Raw genomic sequence first — 24,334 nt, 5'->3', positions numbered from 1 at the left:
CCCCCCCCCCCCCCCCCCCCCCCCCCCCCCCCCCCCCCGCCAAGGCCCAGAGGATCAGCTTTGCTGTAAGAGCCCTCCTTCCAGGATTCGGCCAGCTCCAGGCTCACGCCCATCCAAACAAGGAGTCTGGCTTCTCTGTACCTTCTCTGTACCTCTGGCTTGCTCTGAACCCAAATGCAGCCCCTGGAACTCGCTGTGGCCACCTAACTAGCCCAGATATAAAGACAACAGACCCACATCTGGACACTGGCCTACACTTGCTCACTCTGCTCCTTCAGACAGGGTCATAGGCTGGGTTCAAGGATCTGACCCTGGGTTTTTTAACACTCATCTGGGATTGTGCATGCACAGTTCTCTGCCTGAGGGGCACCCAGAGACTGGTACACACGTCATCCATTAAAGGTAGGCCCAGTACTGTCCCCAGAATACAGCAAGTGACCAATAAATGTTTGATTTGTATGTCCCAAGCTCTCTCAACCTTGGGGGCTACTTGAGGGGGCCATTTTCTGTTGCCATTCTCCCCGCCTTCCAAAAAGAGAAATGCAGTCAGTCCCCACTCTGATCTCAGTTCCTAGCAGGGCATTTGGGGCAGTGCCCCCTAGCTATGACTTCCTCTCCTAGCCCCCAGCACCACCGGGCCCATTTGCCCTACCCATTACTGGGCCTCCCCTTGAACTCACACACAGTCCAGGGTAGCAATCGTCTAAAGAGCACATATGATTAGATTAAACACTTGGATAGCTCCAGCCCCTCGGGACAAAGTCTGGAGAAGCCAACTGGGACACCACGCCCTCCAGCACAAGGATGCACCCCACTCTCCCCTGTCCCCAGCAGTCTTAACTCTCAACCTTTGTCACTCGCCCTTTGTTCAGATGTTCCCTCCTCTGGTACACTCCTCCCAACGCTGCAATGAACCCATCTGTCCACGCTTCCTCCCAGCAGGACCACTCACCCATTTTTTCCTGCAGAATTTAGGAAGCACCTACTGCATGCAAGGCACTTACTGGTGAGATCCAGGAGTGAACCAGCGAGAGGCCCTGACCTTCCTTTCAAATGAGAAGACGAGAAACAAGTAAAATAAATGTACTATATAGCTTATCAGGAGGTGATAAGGGCTGCAGAAGTAAGATAAGTGCTGAGGGAAAGCGTCTCCGAGGTGACGTTTGGGCCCCGAAGGAAGCGGGAAAGTGGCCCTCTCGGGAGGGAATTCCAAGCCCTTTTCAAACACCGCTTCCTCCCGGGAGCACTGCGTCCCGGACTCCGGGGCAACGCCGCCTTCCCATATGAGGGTCGTGGCAGTGAACGCGCCTGCAGACGCGAGCCCCTGCCTCGGCCACACAGCCGGGCCGCCACGCGCGCGGGTGTGTCTGAGCGCCAGGGTGATCCCGAGGACCACCCTGCAGCGGGCAGGGGAGCTCAGCTGCCCCTGACTCGGAGCGCGCAGCCAGCCCCCCGCGCGACGAAGCGCGCTGTCCACGGCCACGCAACTCAACCAGCGGGGCCGCCGCCCGGCGGCGGGGGCTATTGACCGGGAGACCCAGGCCCCCTCTCCGCGCCGCCTGCCAACGGCCAGGGACAGGAGCAGCACTCACCCGGTGGCCGCCGCCATGTTCGCTCGGCACCAGCGTCACGTGAAGTGAGGCATCAGCTGAGCCCGGCCAGGTCCCACCGCCGGAGGCAGGGCCGGGGCGGGGCCGGTTGTCCACGCCCCGCCCCCTCCAGCGTCTAGCTCCTGGAGACCCAGAGGAACTGAGCCTGCAAGAGAGGAGGATCCATCTACTCACGGGCAACCCGCTGTACTCGAGGGGCAGGGCCGGAGTAGGGGGCAGGGGTCTTTCCAGGGTAGGAGGGAGTGTCCCCAGGCCACGGATACCTTGATTCAACCCCCACCGGGCGTCTCAGCGCCCACCGGGGAAGGACACCCTGGGAGAGAGAGAGAGACCTTGACCCAATCTAGGGACAGGGAAGAGGTGATAACTGTAGCTTAAGAAGGGAGATGACCTGAGCAGAGGCCAGGACTACCGGAGTAACCAAAAAGTTCAGTGTCCAGGAGAGGGGATGTGGGAGTGAGAGGTAAGACCTCAGAGGTAAGCAAGGGTCAGATCCTGTAGGGCTTTGGAGACGGGGCTGGGAAGTTAGGTCTGGTAGGACCTTTTCAAGCTCCCTCAACTGCAGGATGGAGAAGGGCCCAGAGGCAGGGAAGCCAGTGAGGAGGGCTGGGGAGAAGTGGACACAAGGAGGGCACAGTTCAGGAGGGAGAATCTACCAGAAGGTATCTCCCTTTGCTCTGCTGGGCACTGCTGTTGGGTGCAGGGTCCCCCAAAGAGTTGGAGGAAGGGGTGCCAAGGAGGGAGATGGGAAGCAGATGTTCTAAGGGAGCAACCTAAGCTGCAGGTGTTCTGGAATAACAGTAATACTAACAACTACTACCAACAGGTACAGAGCACTTACTGTAACCCAATGCTTTGCAGAATTAGCTCACTGAGTCCTCACAAGAGCTCTGCGCAGCAGTCTCTGTTCTTAATGCCTTTTAACAGATGAGGAAACTGAGGCCCGGAGAGGCAAGTAACTCACTTGAGCTCACGCAGGAGGCGAGTTTATGCAGCCACACCCCTGACTAGTTACCCATGCTGGCTCTGTCAAGGAAAGGGGCCCAGGGCTGGGGTGGGGTGCCCCTGGGATCCTGGGCCACATGAGGGTGTGCATATGTGTGAGGTCAGGAAGTAGAGCCCAGCACAGGCCCACAGGGATCCTGACCCGAGCCCCCAACTGTCTCAAAGCTGGAAGTAGCTTCTGGTTGGAAGACTTGGGTTTGGGGTACCTCGTGTTTCTTTGACAAGGATGTGGGTCACTGTGGCCAGGCTGGGGGGCCCCAGAGGCTATGAGATGGAGAGGGAGAGAGAGCTACTATGTGTTCCCACAAAGCTGGGAAGAGAAGAGGGGGAAGAACCAAGCCAGACCATAAGCAGAGTGGGTGACACAGCATGGCCACTTTGGATCCCATCACCACCCCCGATTGCCTCATCTGTCAGGTGAGATCTAATGGTACCACCTTGCAGGGCTGTTGTAGGGTTTCATAAGCCAACCTCCAGGCATCGTTAGCCTGTGGCACAGCCGAAGAGGTCAAAGCCGTGAGGAGGAAGGCGGCACCTCCAAATAGCTCTTCACACCTCCGTGACCCAGTTAAGAGAGAGGAAAATTGACGGAAGAGGGGACCCCCATCCTCCCTCCCCCTTCCTACTACATATATAACAGTTCTCAGGGGTCTCTGTCCCCCAGGTAGGACTCCCCCAGAGAGGGTCTATCAGCCCCCTTGTGAGTTTCCAGGGAGAAGAGCAGAGGTACCAGGCTCTATAGCTTACCACCTGGCCCTGGGCCCCCGAAATGTTGAACCCCTCCTTCAGCAGTTCCTCCACCTTCAGCCAAGGAAACTCAGTTCCCTAAAAAGAGACACTTGTTAAAATTAACAAAGGGTGAGCAGAATGAGCTTTTCATGTTCCTTTGTAGAAGGAACACCTGCCCCTGAGCTAATTACAACCCCTCCACCATTTCTTTTGACGTAAACTATGTCAAAATTAAGCCAACTGTCAGCTCAGAGTGTTTATTAATATGAAAAAGAAGCAATTATCCTAAACATCCACACAATAATAGAGGGAGGGCACCTATCAACTCAGTGAAGCTCCCTGGTGTGTGGGCAGTAATAGGAGGGCCCTGCCCGTGACTCCTGTACACCCAGGCCCGTCTGGACCGAGGCCTCTCCTGCCAGTGTCACAGGAGCCTGGCCTAGGGGACCACCCGTCACCACTCACCCCTCCCTCCCCATCAGAGGCTCTGGGAGGACTACTCCCCACCCCACCTCCACCCCCCACCACCTGAGCTCCGGCAGGGCTGGTCCCCACCCCCACCCTTCCCCATCAGGAGCCGGGGCTCCAGGAGATGCAGCCCTGGGAGTGGGAGAAGATTGCATGGTTACTCATGCAGGGCAGATCCGGACGCTGTTGGGAGGCAGGAGGCAATTGGAGAAAGATTGATTTTAAGGGAGTTGGAGCAGGAGTGTGTAAATCAGCAAGGGAGAACACTAGGCAGCACACTCAGGCCTTAAGCGATGTCATGTCCGAGGTCACAGGCCCTTGGCTGAAACAGTCTCCCATCGTTGTGACCTACGGTGTGTGTGGGGGGGTGGTGTTTGTGCTCGGCCATCTCAGCAGCCAGAGCATCATAACTCTCCAGAAGTGCCCTGCCCCAGCCAGACACTCACCAGAAACCTGGTCCCAGGAAGGCTCCTCCTGGGAGCTTCTGTGGCTCCTTTTGTCCCTAAGACACTGTGTCCTTCCAGGTTTCCCTGCTCCGCCCACCCCTCTCAACCTAGCCACATGTTCTTGCAGCCCCATAGACACTGATGACAGTTGGCTGCCAGGTGATGGCAGCCCCAGCAGCGTTGGCCAGCCAGATGGACACGTGAGCCACCCTTGGGGCCTTGAAGGGGTGTCCCCTGCCAGAGCTGGGACACGGGCCCCGTCCATCTTCGGCTGCATACTGAGGACACTGGTCTGCTGGAAGGCTCTGTGGGACCACGCTGGAGGTGGCCTGGACGCTGGCTCTGACCCTGGCTACCAAGCTGTCCCCCTTGGTGCCACTCTGTGACTGGTCACACTATGAGGGGTCAAGGCCCAGACCCTGCCCTGGATGTCCCAGGACAGGGGAGGAAGAGGAGCCCACCATCGGGAAGGCTGCTGTTTCCTCCTGCAATCAGTGGGGGGGTTCCTGATTCTGGGCAGGAAAGCAGGGGGGCCAAGCTTATGTGTGGGGCTCGAGCTCAGGAGGGTCACAGGATGGACCCAGAAAGAAGCCAGCAAGAGACCCTGTGCCAACCACATGGGAACACCAGCCTCAGGGTGTGGCATGTGACATGGGGTGTCATTTGGGGTATCCTTGATAGTTTCGCTTCTGCCGAGAACGGAAGACGGGGCTCAGAAAACCAGCACCAAATAGACTGAACAGAAGGAGTAGAGGGGGCGGGAATGGCACGTTGCTACCCGACCTCTCCGCCAGGGAGGAAAGATGGAAATGAAATGCCGGGAGGCTGCCTCTCCATCACCGCGCTGGCAGGTCCCAGCCTTCAGCCTCTGCAAAGTCAGCAGGGGTAGCAGCCGCAGGCCTCCCACCCACCCCACCCCCCGAGGCCTGCGTGGCCAGCCCCTTCCTCCAGGCCCACGCCAGGGTATCACCCCCATCCGCCAGCCCCCCACAGGAGCCCCCACATCACGGCACACTCCGCCTGCCCTTCCTCCCCACCTGCCCTCCTGCGTATCCGTCTTCCTGCAGAAAAGAGGCGGCAGCGGCTGAGGGGCCCTCCCTAGGAAGCCCGTCACCACGTCAGATGAAGTGGTCCCTGCTGAGTGCTTTGCCAGGGTCTACGAGGCAATTCAAGATGAGAAATGGAATGGTGGCTTCGGAAAGGCAAATCATTCCAACAGCACCTTAAAAACATCGACGGAAACAAGCTCTTTGTGTGTGTGTGAAAATGGGGAATATATTGTTTTTCACTGTTTGGAAGACTGTTTTCTCATCTTGAAATCACAAGCTGTTTTCTTCCAGAGAGACTTATAAATACATCCAATTATCGACATTCAATATAGGAAATAAAGTTCTGGAATGGTTTTCTTCCGTACACGCGGAGTGGGCCGGCCAGGTTGCGCAGGTGATAATGACTTTTATTTCTTGTGAGTTGCATCCGCGCAGAGTGGCTGGTCTCTGCACCTTTTATTGCTTTCACCTTTATTACATTTGCCGTGTTGTGCTGGGCTCTTCATTGGTGTAACCTTATTACCGCTTTCAAGATCTTGATAAAAATGAATGAGAGTCCTAATTTCAAAAGTAGGAGTGTGGGGTCCCAGAGCAAGGGGATTTGCTTAGGTGGCTTGTGTCCTGCAGAGAAATCTCCCTGGCGGGGGACGGCTCTCCAGCTGTCCAGCTCCAAGTACTGAACTTGTTCTGCTGACATTCACAATGGCCCTCTCCCATATTCCGGTCGGCGTGGCATTTTAAGGAGGGCACGTTTGGCCCTTCATGAAATCACCCCCAGACTGTGTCCTCAGCGGCCATTAACCTATCCATGCCACCGTTAAGCCTGGGGTCACCTGTGGCTCTGCCTTTTCCTGACCTCATGCCTATCACCCCTTCCTCTTCAGTGCCTTGTCCCTCCCATGCCTCTTCCTTCCTGAGGGCCTTTGTCACCACACCCCCATGTGACTGCCAAGGCTCCCCGGCTGCCTGCCTGCCTTCAGTCTCTCCCCATTAGGAGCCCCCACGCTCATTAGGATTCTTGGTAGCAAACAGCCCCTGAGTCTGTCTATCTCAAGCAGAAGAGGGATAGAAGGATGTCAGGCAGCACATTTGAAGGAGAGGAAGGCTCAGAAAACAGGCAGGAGCTGGGCGGTTGGTAGCCAGACCAGGCCACACCACACGCTGCTGCCCAGGACCCTTGCCACTACCTCTGCCCTTGGACATAAACTTGGACTGACACAGTATCCTGGCTTCCCTGCCCCCCATGGCCAAAGCCCTTGACGGGCAGTTCAGCCCATTACAAAGTCCAAGCCTTGTGCCCACTCTGGCTATCTCATCCCTTTCGGCTTCAGGGCAGGGGGCAGAAGGGGAGTGTTGGCTACCTAGCATCTCACCGAGGCCCATTCACCAAACAGGCGGGGGTTAGATCCTGCTATGTATACACAAAGCCTTATGACATACAGTGATGGCTCAGCTTGAGGACTAGCAACTCCTCCTCAATGAAACCTTGAGAAGTCCACAACTTGGACAGACTAGTCCTGAGTATTGTGAGCCAAAAGCCTAGAATGCAATTATTTCCATTTCAGCGCTGTGGGGAATAAGCTTAGAAATTCCCTGGGCTTACACCAATGGGTTAACAAGGCATAAAGAATTACAAAGCCATAGGGTGTTCTCACCCAAGCTTGAGTGAACAAGATAAGACCCCCAGAATGAAGTGGGGGGGGGGGTGGGCGCAAAGTCCCCAGAATATGCCACAAAGGTATATGAGGTAAGCAAGATTAGGCAATTCAGGGCGAAAACGCCCCCCAATTTAGTACTATAGCAGAAAGCTGCTTTCACAGGACGGAAGGACCAAATTAGGTAAGCTGGTAAATAGGACTACAGACCGCTGCTGCTGTGGGTGATGCTGCCCAGAGCAGAGCTGATTAACAAAGGAGAAGGTGCCTTGATGACCCTGAGGTTATTCGCCCTATCTGTCTTATCCCCTAGGCTAGCTAAGATAAACAGACGCGGCGCCTCCTGTCTGCCATTAACAACCATCTGCCCATCTGCCCGGCGCCAGGATTTTGTTTTATATTGACCCAAACCCCAACACCGTATATCTTCAAACCCCCTTTTCCCTCATGCCCATGAGTTAATGTTCACCGATTGTCTCTTTGTGCACACCCATTACGTTTGTAAGCCTTCTGATCTTAATATATACGGAGCAAGGACCCTTATTCGGGGCGCTTGTCTTTTCCGGGACATTAGTCATCTCTCGCTTTAATCCTGCATCCCGCTCTTTAGCTTGACAAGAGAGAACTTTAGACTCAGAGTCTGTGACACAGCACAAGTGTGAATTTCTTGTTCCATGGTTTTTATTTTCAGCTTACATGGGAAGGTGTACAATCTTCACTTCTTCGGCTCTAAAGATCTTTCCTGGAAGCCCTGCCTCCGTCTCACCGACAAACAAAGATCCCCACATGCAAAGTGGCCCATTAGAAATCACGTCGTGTGGAAAGAAGTGCGTGGCCTTCAGAGTCAGAAGCTCGGTCCTCTGACTTCCTTCTCTGGTCCTCACTCTTTCCATTTGGAATTGGGCCCAAGATGCCTTTGCCTCTGTATGGGGCAGTTCCAGGGGTCAAATGAGGACTTGGGAGACAGTTTATACAAATGTGGCAGTAGTCACTTGCGTTATTATGATACTTCTTATTAGAGAACATTTACACACGGTGGTTAGGAATGTACAATACCAGGTCCAGTTCCTGGCTTTGCCGTTTACTCACTGTGTGGCATTAGGAAAGTTACTCAACCTCTCTGAGCCTCAGCTTCCTTGTTGGTCAAGTGGGGGTGATGGGTCTCAGCCTGGAGGATTGTTGAGGAGATGAGAAAGGGTGGTCCTATGAAACACAGCACAGCCCCTGGCTCATGATGGCCACTATCCTTATTTCAATGGTCAGGCAAGAAATAGGGGCATCAGGAAAGGACTAGGACCCTTATCCCATGCCCTGTGAGGTCACTCTCAGCCCTGTCCACCTACAGAACACTTTTACACAAATAAGTGAATCTATAACCCCAAGGCCAGGTGGCCAGGGCTCACTCCCTTCGGGAGGACTGGCTGGCTGAGTGCTGGGGCTGCCTGGCCACCTTGAACCAGCCCTGGGCTCCCTGTATGTGGGCTGGCAGTCCAGCCAAACCCAGGGATATGGAAGAGCATCTTGCAGGGAAACTGAGTGAATGGGGAAAACTGCAGGATGGTGTTCCTGGCTGCACCCCGGACCTCTGACCCAGCCTGGAGCTTCAGTCTGCAGGGCTCCGCTAGGAGGCACGGATTTGCGTGCAGGGAAGAGGGTCTGACGGGAGGTTTGTGAGAGGGGCTAAGGACGTATAACAGATTGCAAAATTGGCCTCAAGTTCTTGCTGCGTCCACCCCCCTGCTTAGTGATGCTGTGGCCCCTCCCACCTGGAAGTGGGGTCTATTTCACCAGCCCTTGAATCCGGGGTGGCCACTTGACTTATCTTGGATAATAGGACGTTAGCAAAAGCAGAGGCCTTCGAAGGTGCTCGCCTACTGGGGCTCACCCTCTTGCAGCTCTTGGATGCCCTGCCACCTTGTAAAGACGCGCTAGCTACTCTGCTGGAGTGTAAGGTGCCTGTTGGACAGCCTGCATACAGCAGACATAAAGGCTAGGTTGGCCTAGATTATCAGCCTCCAGCCAACCCGACGGCTGCGTACCGATGCACGAATGAGTCCAGCAGAGACCAGTCGAGCTAGCCCCTGGAATCCTGAGCTATACAAATGACTGTTTTGAACCATTACGTGGAGTGACCTGTTGTACCAGTTTATCAGAACAGACACAGGGCAGAGGGAGGAGATCCTGGGGCTCTCCCTACAGCCGGGGCCGAGGACAGATGCGGTAGGGGCTGTTTTCACAAGGAGCTCTGGGGGATGCAGGTCCAAGCAACACTGCGGTGGGGCCCTGAGGAGAAAGTGTGACGTTCACCTCACCCCTGCCTGGAGCACAGCCTAGCTTCAGCTTGGAGAAGGTTGCAGGGACGCTGATTCTGCCCCAGCACTCTGTGGTTGCACTACCGTGGGGGCCCCAAAAGGCACCATTTCCCAAAGCTGCTTTTCTGCAGGCGGCTGGGCAGTGGTAGTGTAGAGAAGTGGGCAGCAGGCTTGAAGCACAGGAAGTGGGAGAACGCTGTGAGCTTCTGTAAGAATCCTTCTGGGGACCCCTGGGGACACCTGGAACAGATTTTCAAGGAGACTGGCAGGTCCATGGAATAGAGATGGGGCTGGAGCCAATTAAATCGAAATGATTCTGTCGATGGAACAATGTGTGCACCAAAAACCAATCAGTGAGCCTGGCCTGGGGGCTTGGCCTGCGCTGTCACATCCCAGAGCAAGGCTGGCATGGGGTGCCCACAACATGGGATTGTACCGGGTGGCCTGGATGCGTGCCTGAGACACGTGACAGTCAGCAGGGAGTTCACCCCTAGGTTAGCCTTGCTCAGACAGACTCAAATTTCATGGGTGCCAAGCATATGAAGACAAAGGTCCTGCTACAGAGACACCCGCCCAAGTCTAAGGCTGGGACTGTCCAAGCTGAGCGCCCTCCTTCACCTCTGAGCACTGGCCATTTTATTCTGAGCCTCTCTGACAGAGATTAATAGACACTCCAGAAGTTGCCACTGCTGTGCTCAGTCCAGACAGTAGCATGGTCTCTGCATCAGATGTCAAGTTCACCAGTAGTCTGATGAGCCAGCTGGGGTTTCGCACCCCTTCCCATTTTTTTCTGAACATTCCATTCAAACAGGCTTTGGGAAAATCACAATTTTATTTCCAGATCTCAGAGATCAATATTTAGGGCTTGAGGGAGAATTTACTGGAAATCATCTCGCAGTGGAAACAGCAGAGGCAGGAGCTTCCGTCCATGCGGCTTCCCCGAAGAGGCGTCTTGTCTCAGTTCCCAGACCACGAATTCACCTGTAGGACCAAGCAGTCCGCCAAGCACCGGGGGGTCTCCCGGCCTCCTCCCTCCAGGGTGGGCTGCCAGAGCCTCAGCACCAGTGTCGGTCGGGGGACGGCAGCCGGGCCTTTCTTCACAGAACTCTGGGAGGGGAAGGGACCGAAAACTTGCATCAGGCACCACCTCTGTTTGAGGGACAAAGAGGCCCAAACCGGGCTTGAGAAGAGCTCCTGAAATCTTTGTGGCTGTTCCCCAAACTCTGGTCTGCAGAACCGGCCGCACAGAAAACCAGTTTTAGCTTTGGATCTGGCACCAGGGGCAGACTTCGTCGCTTCTGTCACTAGGGGACACTGGCTATGTGAAAATTATGGGCCCTTTCTTCCGGGTTCACATCCTCTGGGGACTTGGACAAGCTCCAAGCTCCTTCTGTGTGGTTTTGGGGGGTGGGGTGGCAGAGGCGGGTAACATTCAGGCCACCCCTCAGAGATCCTGACTGGCTGGGCTGAGGGGGGCCCCGCCGGCTGCCCCTCCAGGGATGAGGCGTAGGCCCTGGTCATCGATCCTGAGTCCATCGGCCTCCAGCACCCACACACTTATCCCCTTTCTTCCCCGCAGTGAGGGCCCTGCATGCCCAAGTCTCCCTCAAGTCCCGCTTCCCTGGGAGGCCCATTCCTGCCCTTCCCACGGCCTAGTCAAGAAAGTTCCCTGGCCTGGCCAAGGCACCTGTGGCACCCACAGGGGGCCCCAGCCTGCTGGCCCGAGAGCCCGCTAGCCCATCACTCCCCTCCAAGACTGCCATGAGGTAAAGCTTGCTGAGACAAATGTTAAGAGGCTGTGGAGAAATAAATCGAAATGGCCTCTTTGGAGAGCACTTTAGAAATATCTATTAAAACCAAAAAAATTAAAACGAAGCTTTCTGACCCATAATCGCAACTCTCATGATCTACCCTAAGGCTCCCCCTCCACATGAGCGGGAGGAGATAGAAGCCAGAGCCCTCACTGCAGGATTATCTGTGATAGCGAAAAATTGAAAGCAATCTGAGTTCATAACTCTCGCCAGCTCGCGTGCTGTGAGAGCAGTTAGAGGGAACGTTCTAGATCTACAGGTATCCACGTGGAGAAATCTCAACAGCACTTTGTGGAGTGAAAAGCGAAGGCACAGAGCATACCTTGTTATGTCGTTAATGTTTACAAACCCATAAAACAATGGACTGTTCTATGAATTCTCTGTGGGCACACGTTTATGTTGTAAAAGCACTTACAAGGTCTGGAGGAAGATAAAAACCAAAGGTTGTCTTCAGGGAGTGGGGGAGGGTGCTGCGAGAGAAATCGAAAGGGAATGCAACTTTATTTAGTGGTCTAATTTCCTAAAAAGGAGAACATAATCATGCGTTTGTGTTGTCAAAAATAAATAAAACTACTTTAAAAAAGAAAATGCCTATCTCTGGGGCACCTGGGTGGCTCAGTCGGTTGGGCATCCGACTTCAGCTCAGGTCATGATCTCACACTCCGTGGGTTCGAGCCCCGCGTCAGGCTCTGTGCTGACGGCTCAGAGCCTGGAGCCTGCTTTGGGTTCTGTGTCTCCCTCTCTCTCTGCCCTTCCCCTGCTCATGCTCTCTCTCTGTCTCAAAAATAAATAAAAACATTAACAAAAATTTTTTTTAAAGGAAGAAAATGTCTATCTCAAGGAGGCACCGCAACCTGTAGGGGTCCCTTGCAAACTGAGGAGCTTGTTTTAATCCAGAATCTGTTGGAGGCTCCCAGCTAGCACGGGCACCCCCTACTCTGGCCCATCCCCACCACTGTGCTTCCCTCCCCACACCCCGCTCCTGGCTCTGAAATCACAGTCAGACTCTACCAGGAAAAGGAGGCTGATTGGTTTGTGTTTTGACGGAAAAGGCCTGGTTATCATTTACGAGGCTCATATGCAGAGCGTTCCAGGGCAGTGCCCAGAGAATAGTTGTGATGCTGGCCGGCTGGGTCCGAGAACCCAGGGGAGGCTCCCACAGGACCAGCCAAGAGCGTCCTTGGCTTGACGCAGGGTAGATATCAAACACGAGCCAGAGAAAGTGAAAACAGAATTTATTGAAGAGCGTAAGTGACAGGTGGAGAATAGCACACGGCGCATCTTGAGAGACTTGGAGAGGAGAGGACACAGAGTCTCATCGTTGCTTGGGGCTGGGGGTTTATGTCAGGGGAAGGTCTAGGGTACGTGTTCCTCCAGGAATCCGGGGTAGGGTCTGGTCAAAGGCGAGCGTCAGGTGAACAAGCGACGTTACCCCATAAAGCACGGAAGGTGGGTGTATTGATGCTGGTGTCAGCCGAGGTTCCATGATGTCCTGGCACATGTTTGGGATCTGGCTCTTCTTAGGTGTTACCAGGTGTTTGGGGCCTAGGATAAAACTCAGAGAATGATTAATTCTCTCGCTTCTCTCGCTTATTCAGAGGCATGATATCGGACACGAGTAAATGGGGCCTAACTGAAAAACAGCAGAGATGGGGCCTTTCTAAACTGGAATCCCTCGAAAGCTTCCCTACTTCAGTTGGGTAGTTGGGGCTTCTGGGTGGGGGGACCACTCTGGCTCATGAGAGCCCACACCCCATGTGCCACCCCTGTCCCCCGCCATGACTCCCCACCCCACCCTCCTGCCAATCTCCCTCCTAATGCCGTCCCCCAACCCCCGTTTCCCCTCTCCTCTCTCCCTATCCTGACCCTTGCCCCCCAACCCAGGGCCTGCAAACTCCTCCCAAAGAGAGAATCCTCCCGCCCTTGTTTTGCAGACCTTGAGTGAAACCGGTGGCCAGTCCTCTGGTGCAATGGCTGCCAGTGAAAGAGAAACAGTGTTTTAGGCATTTACTCATCAAGAAAGGGAGTCCTCCTCCCCCTCCCCAGGATTTGCAAGACAGAGCTCAGCCCCCTCCTCCCTTCTGATTTCCAGCTTTCTCTGTGGTTTCCATGGATTCCAAGATTGCTCCCAGCACCTGAGCCCAGAGGGAGGGGGAGGGGAGTGATGGAGCAGCCCAGACAGCCAGGGGAGGGCAGGGGAAGTTGCTCAGCGGCAGTCCCCCTCAGGCCCACCTGCCTGACCCTCCTCCCAGAGAACCCAGAGGTTGGAGGGACACCTGGGCTCCCAGGGGGCCTCACTGTCTCCTCCTCATTCTGGAAACTCCAGGGCATTCCAGGAAACACGCCCTACCCTGAATGACTTCAAAGCCAGCTCACTGAGGGGCTGTCACTCCCAATAAGAAAATGCCAACTGTGGCCACAGCAAGAGGGGACAGTGTCCACACTGGCTGGTAAGGATCACACTATTAGTGAGAAGAGCCGGAGGTTTTAGGGAAGTGGACAAGGACATCCCTCGGTCAGTCTCTGTTCCGCGGGACCCAGGGTAGCAGAGAGCTCACTTGGGTTCCATGTTCCTGGGGCTCTGAGGGCTAGCTGCAGAATCTGGACCACCGGAGAGAAGGTAAAAAAGGTTAATGATGGAGAATCACTGACCATCGTTCACCTGGGGGTATCCATCGTGCCCTGTTTAGTCCCTTCCAGAACATTCTTCACCCCACTCCCATCCTGCCAGAGCCCATGGGGCACTGTGACTGTGGCTGCTCAGCACCCCAACATCCTTTCTCCCTTGAGCACAACTGTGCAGACCCCAAGCATGGCCGGGCCAGTGCCCCGCTCAGCCAGAAAGGCTTCAGCGGGCTTCTGGAGCACTGCAGTCAGAGCCAGGGCGGGCAGCTGCGTGGGCTACAAAAGGAGCCGGTCCCTGTGGGGCCTCTAGGCAGAGGCTGTCCTTCCTGGGTCCTCCCCCAGCCTGGCCCCAAGATCTGAGAGCTGCCTCACACCCTTCCAGTGAGGTCCTTGTCACCTTTGTTTGCCCAAGTCCACCTTTGAGAGCCCTGCCTGACATGTGTGCCCGTGGGTGGGTGGTCTCCACTGGTAGGTAGATGCTTGGGAATCCATTGTGATATCAGGGACCTGCCACTATCAAGACCTCTTCGTGTTCTGCCTCAGCTTCCAGAAAAATCTCCCAGAGAGTCTTTAAGAGCTCGTGCCTGGCTTCACCCCAGACCAAGTGAATCAGAATTCCTAGAATGGAGACAGCACACTAGGATTTTTTGAAAACTCCCTGGTTGATGCTATTGAAAGTCAGGACTGAGAGAGCTTTGGAACAGAGTCTTCCCCAGATTTGTTGATGGGGACGGTAGGGTAAGGGTCCTACCTGACCGACTTCACAGTCAGTTCCCCACTGGGTCCACATCCCTCAACTCTGCTCCAGCCTCTGGAAGGCTGCCCCCGGGCCCGGCCTCCTCCTCCTCCTCCTCCTCCTTGTTCCTTTCCCCGAAATCCCAAATCCTTAAGGCACACTGCTCACCTCTGATCCGGCAACCCCACTCCCGGGATCGTGCCCAAGGGGAAGCCTGAGCGTGCGTCTACCAGCAGGCACTGGCCAGCCTGCTGGAGGCTGAGCTGCTCCGAATAGAAGCCGCAGACTGGGGCGACCCAGGGGCCTGTCAACGATAGGTTGGATAAATAAAGTCGTGTTCTCATACAGAGGAATGCACGCCAGGAAGAGGAGGAATCTCAGAAGCACAGTGAGGAGTGACATCAGCCAGACACAGACGAGCACATGCTGGATGATTCCATGGCTGCCTTGCTCTCTGCAGTATTGAGTAACTGCCACAGAGACCGCAGGGCCTGCAAGCCTAAAATATTTATTACTTGACCCTTTACAGAAAAATGTGCCAACCCCTGACCCACATGGGAGGCAGAATAGAAAGAGACAGGGAGGGAAGCACAACTTCTCAATGTGTACCCTCTTTTTTATCACTTTGGTTTTTGTTTTTTTTTTTTAAGTTTTTATTTATTCTGAGACAGACAGAGAGAGGCAGAGAGACAGCACGACTGGGGGAGAGGCAGAGAGGGAGGGAGAGACAGAAGTCCAAGCAGGCTCTACACTGTCAGCACGGAGCCTGATGTGGGGCTCGAACTCACAAACCATGAGATCATGACCTAAGCCGAAGTCAAGAGTCTGATGCTTAACTGATTGAGCCACCCAGGTGCCCCTCACTGGTTTTTTGAACTTGTCAATCAATGTATGGCCTGTTTACTTAAAACAAAAAATACGGTAAAAGCAAAATCAATGAAAAAACATTTTTAGAGAGCACTAGAAAACTCATCTAAACTGTGGGAAATACGAATAATGGCCACCCACGACTCACAGGGCCTGGAGGGGGCATGGGAGAAACTTTGGACCCTGGTGGTGATACTGGGTTTAACTCCTCCAGGCGGCCCCATGGGCGCATTCGGTTTATGAAAACGCATGGGCTGCATAGGTAGGATGTATGCACTTTGCCCGGGATACACTTGTATACACTTTTGCTAAACATAAACAAAACGTTGTAGTCATTGATGGGGATGCCCTCTGGGAAGATGGGGGAAGCATCTGCAGTCCCTCTTACTAAGGCAGGAAAGAAAAGGAACCTAAACTTTCAGGTGCATTTTAAAGTCAGCGGAATATTTGCATCCTGCTGGGGATCTGTCCCTCTCAGCCCCCAAAGCCACCTTGTACCCTACCACCTAGGTGCTGGGAGGTACGGACTGGAGGAGAGCCAGAGCAACCCAACCCCCGATCCTTGTCCCCTTGCAAGATCCAGGTGCCTTTCAACCTTGTCTTACGTGGCATCTTGACACCATGGGATGCTGGGGTCCACTCTCTCCTCCTCGAAACTCTCCCTGCTGTGTCTCCCACCTGCCCGCCCTCTGTGGAGACTCAGCCCAGCCCTCACACCAAAGGCACCCCCTCCCCGGGTTCTGCTGCAGACCATACGTCCTTGTAACTGCTGCCCGCATGCTAGCGGCCACAGCTTTATCTCCGGTTTAGATTCTTCCCTTGGTTCCATTTCTGTGTTGCCCAGTGGAATCATGGGGCCTCTCGGGAATCATCGGGCAAGACAAATAGCCTCAAACAGTCACTCCTTATCCTCCATTGTTATTCCCCACCTCAGTGACCGTGCAGCCAGCTGTCCACACAGAAATCTGGTGTCACCTCACCTTCATGGATACATCCCATCTGTCACCAAATGCAGCCAGCTCTCCCCTAAATATTTCTGGAATCCTCGCCCCTCCCACACCCACTGCTCTGGAACAAGCTCCCTCTCTCTTCACCAGGGTTATCGCTAGAACCTTCAACAAGGCTCTCCGGCGGCATCTGCCCAGGAATCCTTTAAATAAAAGAGATCTAATCTTGTCCCTCCCGGCTGCTCACAGCACTTCAACCCTTAGGCTAACGCAGGGAGGTGTCAGGCAGGGCTGCATTTTAGAATCGCCTGGAGAGCTTTTAACAATGTTGTATCCCACCCTACCCCAAAACCCCAACTGACCCCAGTCTGGGGCCCCAACCATTGGTACAACTCCTCCTGCTTCCTGCTGTCGTCCCCGTCTTTCTCTGGGCCCACCTCACCCCCTGCCCCCCTTCCCTAATTCCACATTCCTGGCACCCTGACTCTTATGGTGCCAACCCTCACCCACCAAGTACGCTGCTCCCCCAGCCTCGGACGCTTGTCTTCCCTCCACCCCCTGCAGGGACCACCTGGACCCTTTCCCTCCTCCTGTCTGCTGAGGAGTCCTTCCCCCGTGTACCCCCTGCTCTGGTCTTTTCCTCCTTATCCCTCCCCGTGGGCCCTGCTCTCTGTCTTCCCCACTAGGACCGCACTCCGGGAGGGCACTGCTCATGTCTGCCTCCATCTCCTTGACAGAGACTCTCTCTTTGCCTAAACTCCGGCTCCTCTGACCCCCTTCTCGACTAGGCCCCAACCCTGGCCTGTAAGGGCTGCAGACCACCCCCCCTCCCCCCCCCCCCCCCCCCCCCCGAGAGACTTGAGCACACTCTGGCATGATTTCTGACAGCTCAAGGCCCTAGTCCTGCACAGCCCAGCCTCCCTCAAGGCCCTAGTCCTGCACAGCCCAGCCTCCCTTAAGCTCCTGCCCGGGAAAGCTGAAGGCTGCCTTAGAAATGTGCCCTTTGCTCCTGTCAATGTCCGAGGGTAGGGCCCCCTCTCCCAGTTTCTGGGGGAGGATAGGAACCTATTTCAGTGAGCCCCAGTTAGCAACAACCACCTGCTTTTGGCCATTTTGCGCTTCCCTGACTGCCCCAGCCCTGCTTGCTGGCCCTCCCCATGCCTCCCCCTTTAAACACCCAGTCACCTCCACCCAGAGGAGTTGAGCTCAGTTATACCCGTGGCTCTTTCTCCTTTTGTAGTGGCTACTGAGATCTGTCTTCACTGCCTTCACCTAGCCTCCCTCTGTCTCCCTTGTGCATATTCTGCTACCTTCTCTTGAGAGAAAGGCAGGCAGGGTGTAAGCAGGCTGGTTCCCACGTTTCTGTTGAGGATCTGAGGCCCCAGGCTCTGCACGTGGCCAAGCCCACTCAGGAGGGAGTGCCCCTGCCCCTAAGTGAGCACCTCAAGGATATTGACCTCCAAGGGCTGCTCTAACAATTCACCACACACGGGGTGGCTCTAAACAACAGAATTTGTTCTCTCGTGGTTTGGGAGGTCAGCACCAAATCGGGCTGTCTGTAGGGTTGGTTCCTTCTGGAGGCTCTGAAGGAGAATTGTTCCATGCCTCTTCCCTAGCTTCTGGTGGCTTGCGGAAGCCCTCGGCCTCCTTGGTTTGTGGTGGCATGGCTCCAGTCTCGGCCCCCGTCTCGCATGGCCTTCTTCCCTGGGCTGTGCCTTCTCCCTTCCTGTCCCTTATAAGGACACTTGTCATCGTGTTTAGGGCCCATCTGGATTCAGGATGATCTCGTCTTGAGATCCTTAACTTAGTAACCTTCACAAAGACTCTTATTCCAAATCTGGTCACGTTCTGAGGTTCCGGGCGGGCATGCCTTTTGGGGACCACCATCCAACTCACTAGACCTAGGGCATGGTGGGCACCCCACCCTCCTTGCTGGTACTCACACCAGCATCACCAGGGAGATAAGACAGATTCATGGGGGAGAGGGCCAGGCAGGGAAGGTCTCAGGAGTATGGGACGGCCTGAGACAGAGGGTCTGAGAACCCCACATTCCAGCAGACAAACCCTCCCGTCCTCTGTCAACTCCTCCCCAAAGATGAGCACTCAGCTCAGACAGAGTCAGGACACCTGGGTTTGAGGCCTGGCTCTGCCCCTCTACTCACTGTGATCTCTGGCAAGCAGGTCCCCTCTCCAGGCAAGATGAGCCCCCCACCCCCACCCCTTGCAGCTTGGCTCCAGGACTGTGAATGCGAACCACAGTACATCCTTCTCACACCTCAAAGAGTCAGGTCTCCCCCTCACATCCCAGCCCGGGAAGGGGGATAAAGAGTGGCTGGTTGTGCCTGGGGGTGGGATGTGCCTGAACTGGTCATGCGGCATGATTTGGGGAGCCCTAAACTTCCCAGATGGTCATGTCCCCACCGTGGTTTGTGCAGATGGCTTCTTCCAGCATCCATTGAGTCCCCTGCAGACAGCAGGGGAGGACACATGTGGCCAAGCACAGAGCAGGATGCAGTAAGCCAGACACCACGGGGAGTCCTCTGGGAACAAGGGTGGGGTTGTGAGCCCACTCAGCAAGGTGTCCTGGAAATCCATCAGTGGGGTTTGATGTCCACACAGGATATCAGGGGACTCGTCTGCATAGGAGCCCATGGGGCAGAGAGAACCCAGATGGAAACAAGAGATCCGTACCCACGACACTTGCATGGACCCCAGACCTGTCCTAAGATGTGCAGAGGATGAGCACATACCTGTCCACCCTCACCCCCACACTGAGACATGTGACCCTTCTGGTTCTGGAGTGATGCCAATACCCAAGATTGGGCCCAGAGTTGGGCCATCCACATTCTCTTGTTGGAATATTCAGGTCATGGAGTGCAGCCATGACCAGGGTGTGTGTGGCCATGTTTGTGCAGGGGCTAAGCCGGGGTGGGGGTGGTGGGGGTGAGGTGGGGGGGGTGGAGGGAGAGGACTGATGCTCATTCAGTTCCAACTCATTTCGGTCTCATAACGCACTGATGACATAAGTACCATTAGAATTCCCATTTTATAGATGAATACACTAAGGCTCAGAGAGTCTAAATAACTAGCCTAGGATCACACAGCTCTTCAACAAATAAGAAAGGCTTCCAACCTGGTTCGTCTGGCTTCCAAGTTGCTCTTTACCACCTCGGCCAAGGCCCAGGGCAAGCCATGAATGGCATAATGAACACATCACATGGGCTTATCAGCCAACACCAAAGACTCTGCCATGATGGTCCCCAAATAACATTTTCAACAATGGTTGTATTAGGGTTGTGGGACTGTAAGGGACATTCTTCTCTGTTTTCCAAGTGTTTGTTAATGTGCTGATGTTATCTTTAAAAAGCTAAACATTGAAAAATTATCTCCCCAGTTGCTCTTGTTGAGAGTACAGCTGGGATAATTATCATTCAGAAGCGGGTGCTCAGGGGACAAGCTGGCCATTCACAGATTCTGCAAGCCCTATTTCCCCCATTTCAATTCAGAGCGCCAGAAGATTCCACACCAGTACTGCCTTTCTGCACGTTCACGCAGAGCCGTTTCTACCAACCCACAACTTAATGCTGTGCCCTCAGTTTCTGCTGAGGATAAATAGACACAATCCAAACGTGTAGATAGTCTCTGCATTTTCCATAAAACTGCTCTCACAGACACCATCTGCTGTGTTGTTCACATCCCTTGCAAAGATCCAGTTGACAAACCCCAATTCATAGTGGGAGGAAACACCCTCTTGATCAACCTGTAAACTCCTGAAGAGCTCAACTATGCCTGTTTCATTCACATAGTTTCCATTGTTTTCAAATGACCAGTGCTACACTGGGCATTTACTAAGCGCTCAAGCATTATTTGTAGAATGAAAAAAATAATAATGTATTGACTTGCACAACCAAGAAGTCCAAAGGTATGTCTTGCCTCAGGTACAGCTGGATCCAGGGATCCAAATAGTATCATTAGGTGTCCACCCTCCCATCCTTGGTTCTGCTTTCTTGTGTTGTTTGCCTCCTTTCTCAGGAAGGCTGAGTCCTTATGGCAGCCAAGACAGCCACAAGAATTTCCAAAGTTATTTCTACACACCAGCTTGTGATCCCATAGAAAGAGGGTACTTCATTCCCCCAAAGACCTAGGGAGGACTTTGGTCAGCTGGCATGGGCCACATGCACATCAAGAAACCAACCAGGATGGCTAAGGGAATGAGGTCCTCTCATTGGCCAGGTCTGGGTCATGTCCCACCCTTGAAGCAAGGGGGAGGAGTCAGCTGCAGACCACTCTGGGACACAGAGCCTCTTCTGCCTAGCGAGGACAAGCTCTAGCACTAGAAGATGTGGAGGGAATCTTGGTGAGTCGGGGCCACCCCCAAACCCTACAATGCCCCAACCCCGACTCCAGATTTTTCCCCCTCTGTCCTGTACTTCCCCATCCTGATAAATGGTACAACCACCAACTATTCAGTTCCTAGAGCCTGAAAAGTTCAGATTATCCTTTGCTCTTTCTTTCCCTCTCCTGTGGGCTTACAGAAACTTGAGGCATGTGGCCACATGGGCCCAGCCACCCAGCAGTCCAGCCTTGGCCCAGCAGCTGCTTGACCAGGCCTTTCACAGCCCAGGAACAAAGAAATCATTATGCCCATTCTATGGATAAATACACCAAGGTCAGGCTGGGCTAATGATGCCTCTCCTAAGGATATGCAGAACCAAGGCAGAGTCCAGGTCTCCCAAGACTGAGTTGAGAAATACACCCCTACTGCACCACACCTTGGCTTGTGGCCCTGTTTGCAAATGACCACCTGTACCAACTGGCCATGGCCCAAGGTCTCTGGCTTGGGAGCACTGGGTTCTCTCACTGTGGGATAGGAGGAGACAAGGCTCCTGTGTGGACAGGGACTGGTGGCCCCCACTGGTTGGCACTGAGCACATCTTTCCTCAGGAGCTCCTGAGCTTGGGTTCTGAGGCTAGCCATCACCATAACAGGCTTCTGGACAGCCGGGAAGCTGCCAGATGTGTCTGCACACAGGCTAGGCTCTCAGTAAAGCACGACCCCACATGGGGAGGGTAGGAAGGCCTCCAGACAGGGCCAGTTGTTCCTGCAGACAAACATGCCTTTGCTCATGGGCTCCTTGGATTTGGGGAATTTTAGTCTCTGATACAGAAGAAAGGCTGTACTTTGATTTAGAGAATCCAACTCAGCTCACATCACCTGAGCCCCACAAGGTGTCTGGCAGGTGCGAGGTGCAACTCTGGGCAGTGCTGCGCTCAGTTCCTGTGCACGGTGACCCCGGGAGTTGCGCATCCTGGCCTGGCATTCTCATTTACATTATTACATATTACATCATTACATTAAATTATCTCATTCCAACCTCCCTGAAGCCCCATGATAGCCTGGTCATCTGGGCCAGTCGGGTCCTCCAGGAAGTGGAAACCGAGATGGAGTTAGGGGTGCAACAGGTTTATTGAGGGCAATGTCTGTGAGAGATAGCAGGAGATGAAGTGATTGGGCAGGGAGAGCCTCAGATCCCAGTGGAGATGTGACAAGATCTCAGCCAACCTTACAGGGAGCTGCACAGCAAACACCGCCCACTAGCGGAGTCCTGCATGGACCCAAACAGCCAGGCCCTAGTACCCCTGCTGTGCTCGGTGACAGCCAAGGGATGCCCAGGAAGAGCCTGGCTGTGGCTTGCAAGTTCTTTACAGCTCAATGACAATCCCTGAAGGGGACAGGAGGACTTTCATGGCAGCCTTGTGACCATTTCGCAGATGCAGATGCCCGTGCCAAGAGAGGTGAGTGACTCCCAGAGACGTGTAGCTGGCAGGTGGCAGAGACAGGCCAGTGAGGGACTGCCTGGCTCAGACCATGCCCTTGTCAAGCATAGGCTATGCCCGGCTCTTAGCTGGTGAGACGCCATTTTCTGCCATTGGTCAGGACTCCGGGACACATTCCCTTCCCATTCTCTGGAAGAATGACCACTGCAGCCAACTGAGGCAATGGCCTGTCAAAGGCCCCAGGTCCCTGCTAGGCCTTGCTCAAAGCTCCTGTCCCTGGGAAATGTGAGCAGGGACAACAGGCAGAAATTCAGTCTTCCTGAACATCACAAAACTCTTGCTGTGTAATGAGAAGCCACTTGGATGTGGAGGCTCCGGTTCTAACAGGGATTCATCAGAAAGCTGCAGTGTTCCCCCACTCTTCCCAGGGCCATTCTGAGCCATCTACCTGTCACCCACAGAGGTGTCTTCTCACTCCCACCTGCCCTACTGCCTGTGACACAACACGAGAGGTGATTTTATGGCTGCCTTTTCACCCTACCCCGTTGCCAGCTGCCATGATTGTCCAGAAATGCTTCTGGTTTGGGTTTTAAGAACTGGGGAAGGCAAAGCTTTTGATCCCCGTGTGTCCCACAGATGGAAAGCTGACTCCTCTAAAGGGAAGCTCAGACACACGTAAGTTCATTCTCCAACCCCAGACTTTTTTTTCCAGCCCCCCAATTCCCCCTTTCAGCAAATGGTTCCACCCTCACCCCATTGCTCAATCTAAAACTCAGAAGTCAGTACTACTCCCTCACCTTAGCTTCCCCTCCCCTGATCTCAAGGAATGAGGAGCAGACCAGCAAACCCTGTGGTTCTGCGTACCCTGGGGTTACCCCTCTCTCAGCGGCTCCACTGCTAGTCTGCCTGCTTCAGCTTGAAACCTATGAGGCCGCTCTTCACCCTGGAACTGGAGGGGCCTGGTTACATTTTACATCTGGTCACCCTCCTATGGTGGGTCTTCTGGCACTCACAGTGATAGCAGACCATGAGGTCCTCAACCCTGGCTGCACATTTCAAAATTGCAATGTCAGGATCTCACCCCTGAAATTGGTCTGGAGTGGGGCCTAGACCTTGGAATTTATGAAGCCCAGGGCGCCCGAGTGGCTCAGCTGGTTAAGCATCTGACTTCATCTCAGGTCATGATCTTGCAGTTCATGAGTTCGAGTCCCACACTGGGCTCTGTGCTGACAGCTCACAGCCTGGAACCTGCTTCAGATTCTGTGTCTCCCTCTCTCTCTCTCTCTGCCCCTCCCCCACTCATTCTCTGTCTCTCTGTCTCTCTCAAAAATAAACATTGAAAAAAATTTAAAAAAAAGAATTATGAAGCCCTCCAGGAAGGCTAGCTTTTATGTGCATGCAACCAGGACAATGGCATAGAGCCCCATGCTCAAAGAGGGCCCCGTGCTTGGGGCTGAATCTCTGCAGCCACTGTCTTGAAATTCCTAATAATTTTTATCCTTGAACTGGTGTTTTATTTTGTAAATCAAGTCCAAAGAGACAATGGCAGGCAAGTGGTGGCTCAGTCGGTTGAGCATCCAACTCTTGATTTCAACTCAGGTCATGATCCCAGGGTGGTGGGATTGAGATGCATGTCAGGCTCTGTGCTGAACATGGAACCTGCTTAAGATTCTTTCCCTCTCTCTCTGCCTCTCTCCCCTACTCGCACACCTACTCTCCCTCCCTCTCTCTAAAATAAATAAATAAAAATAAATAAAAATTTAACAAATTAAGTATTTCACCATGCGTATCTTCTCTTCAAAATGTGACAATGGAACATGTGCTGAGGGCTTGGAGTGTCCCACTTTTATCATCTCCCCACATCCCAGGACGGGTTCCCAGATGCCTACTCCCCAGCCCCACCCAGCAACTGCTGTCACCTTCCACTCCTTGGGGGCCTGAGCAGAGTCAACGGGGGTTGGGAGTCAGTGTTGGGCTGCAGGATGGGGCCTGGGGGCCTCTGAGGATCTGCATTCATCCCACAAGTATCGCCTATGTCCAAGGGAGGGAGGCATTAAATAGCAAAATAATAAAAACAAACAAACAAAAACCCATCAAGAAAGGAGGAAATGTTTCCTGCTCTTTGAGCCAGCTTGCTTGCTTGCTTTCTCTTTCTTTCTTGCACTGGGCCCTGCAATAATGTAGCCCTGCCTCCAGCGGTTGCTGTTAGTGCTGGTACTCACCATCTGAACTTATACTGGATCTCTCTACTGACAGCACCATGGCGCCTTCCCAGAGGCCTTTCTCTGGGAGAAGAT

At 54.0% G+C, this 24,334-nt stretch overlaps 1 protein-coding gene across 1 annotated transcript in view; it reads right to left on the bottom strand.

The window, feature by feature from the left end:
• PEPD (peptidase D) overlaps positions 1 to 1,687 on the bottom strand; it is a 112,044-nt gene extending 110,357 nt beyond the window's left edge. The window contains exon 1 of the mRNA XM_049621016.1: positions 1,593 to 1,687. Coding sequence (XP_049476973.1) covers positions 1,593 to 1,609 — 17 coding nt within the window. The 5' untranslated portion in view covers positions 1,610 to 1,687. The remainder of the gene's footprint in view (positions 1 to 1,592) is intronic.
• Between the last annotated feature and the right edge of the window lie 22,647 nt (positions 1,688 to 24,334).

The sequence above is a fragment of the Panthera uncia genome (assembly GCF_023721935.1).
Source record: "Panthera uncia isolate 11264 chromosome E2 unlocalized genomic scaffold, Puncia_PCG_1.0 HiC_scaffold_19, whole genome shotgun sequence".
NCBI lineage: Eukaryota > Metazoa > Chordata > Mammalia > Carnivora > Felidae > Panthera > Panthera uncia.
This window is presented reverse-complemented; position numbering and strand designations above follow the sequence as displayed.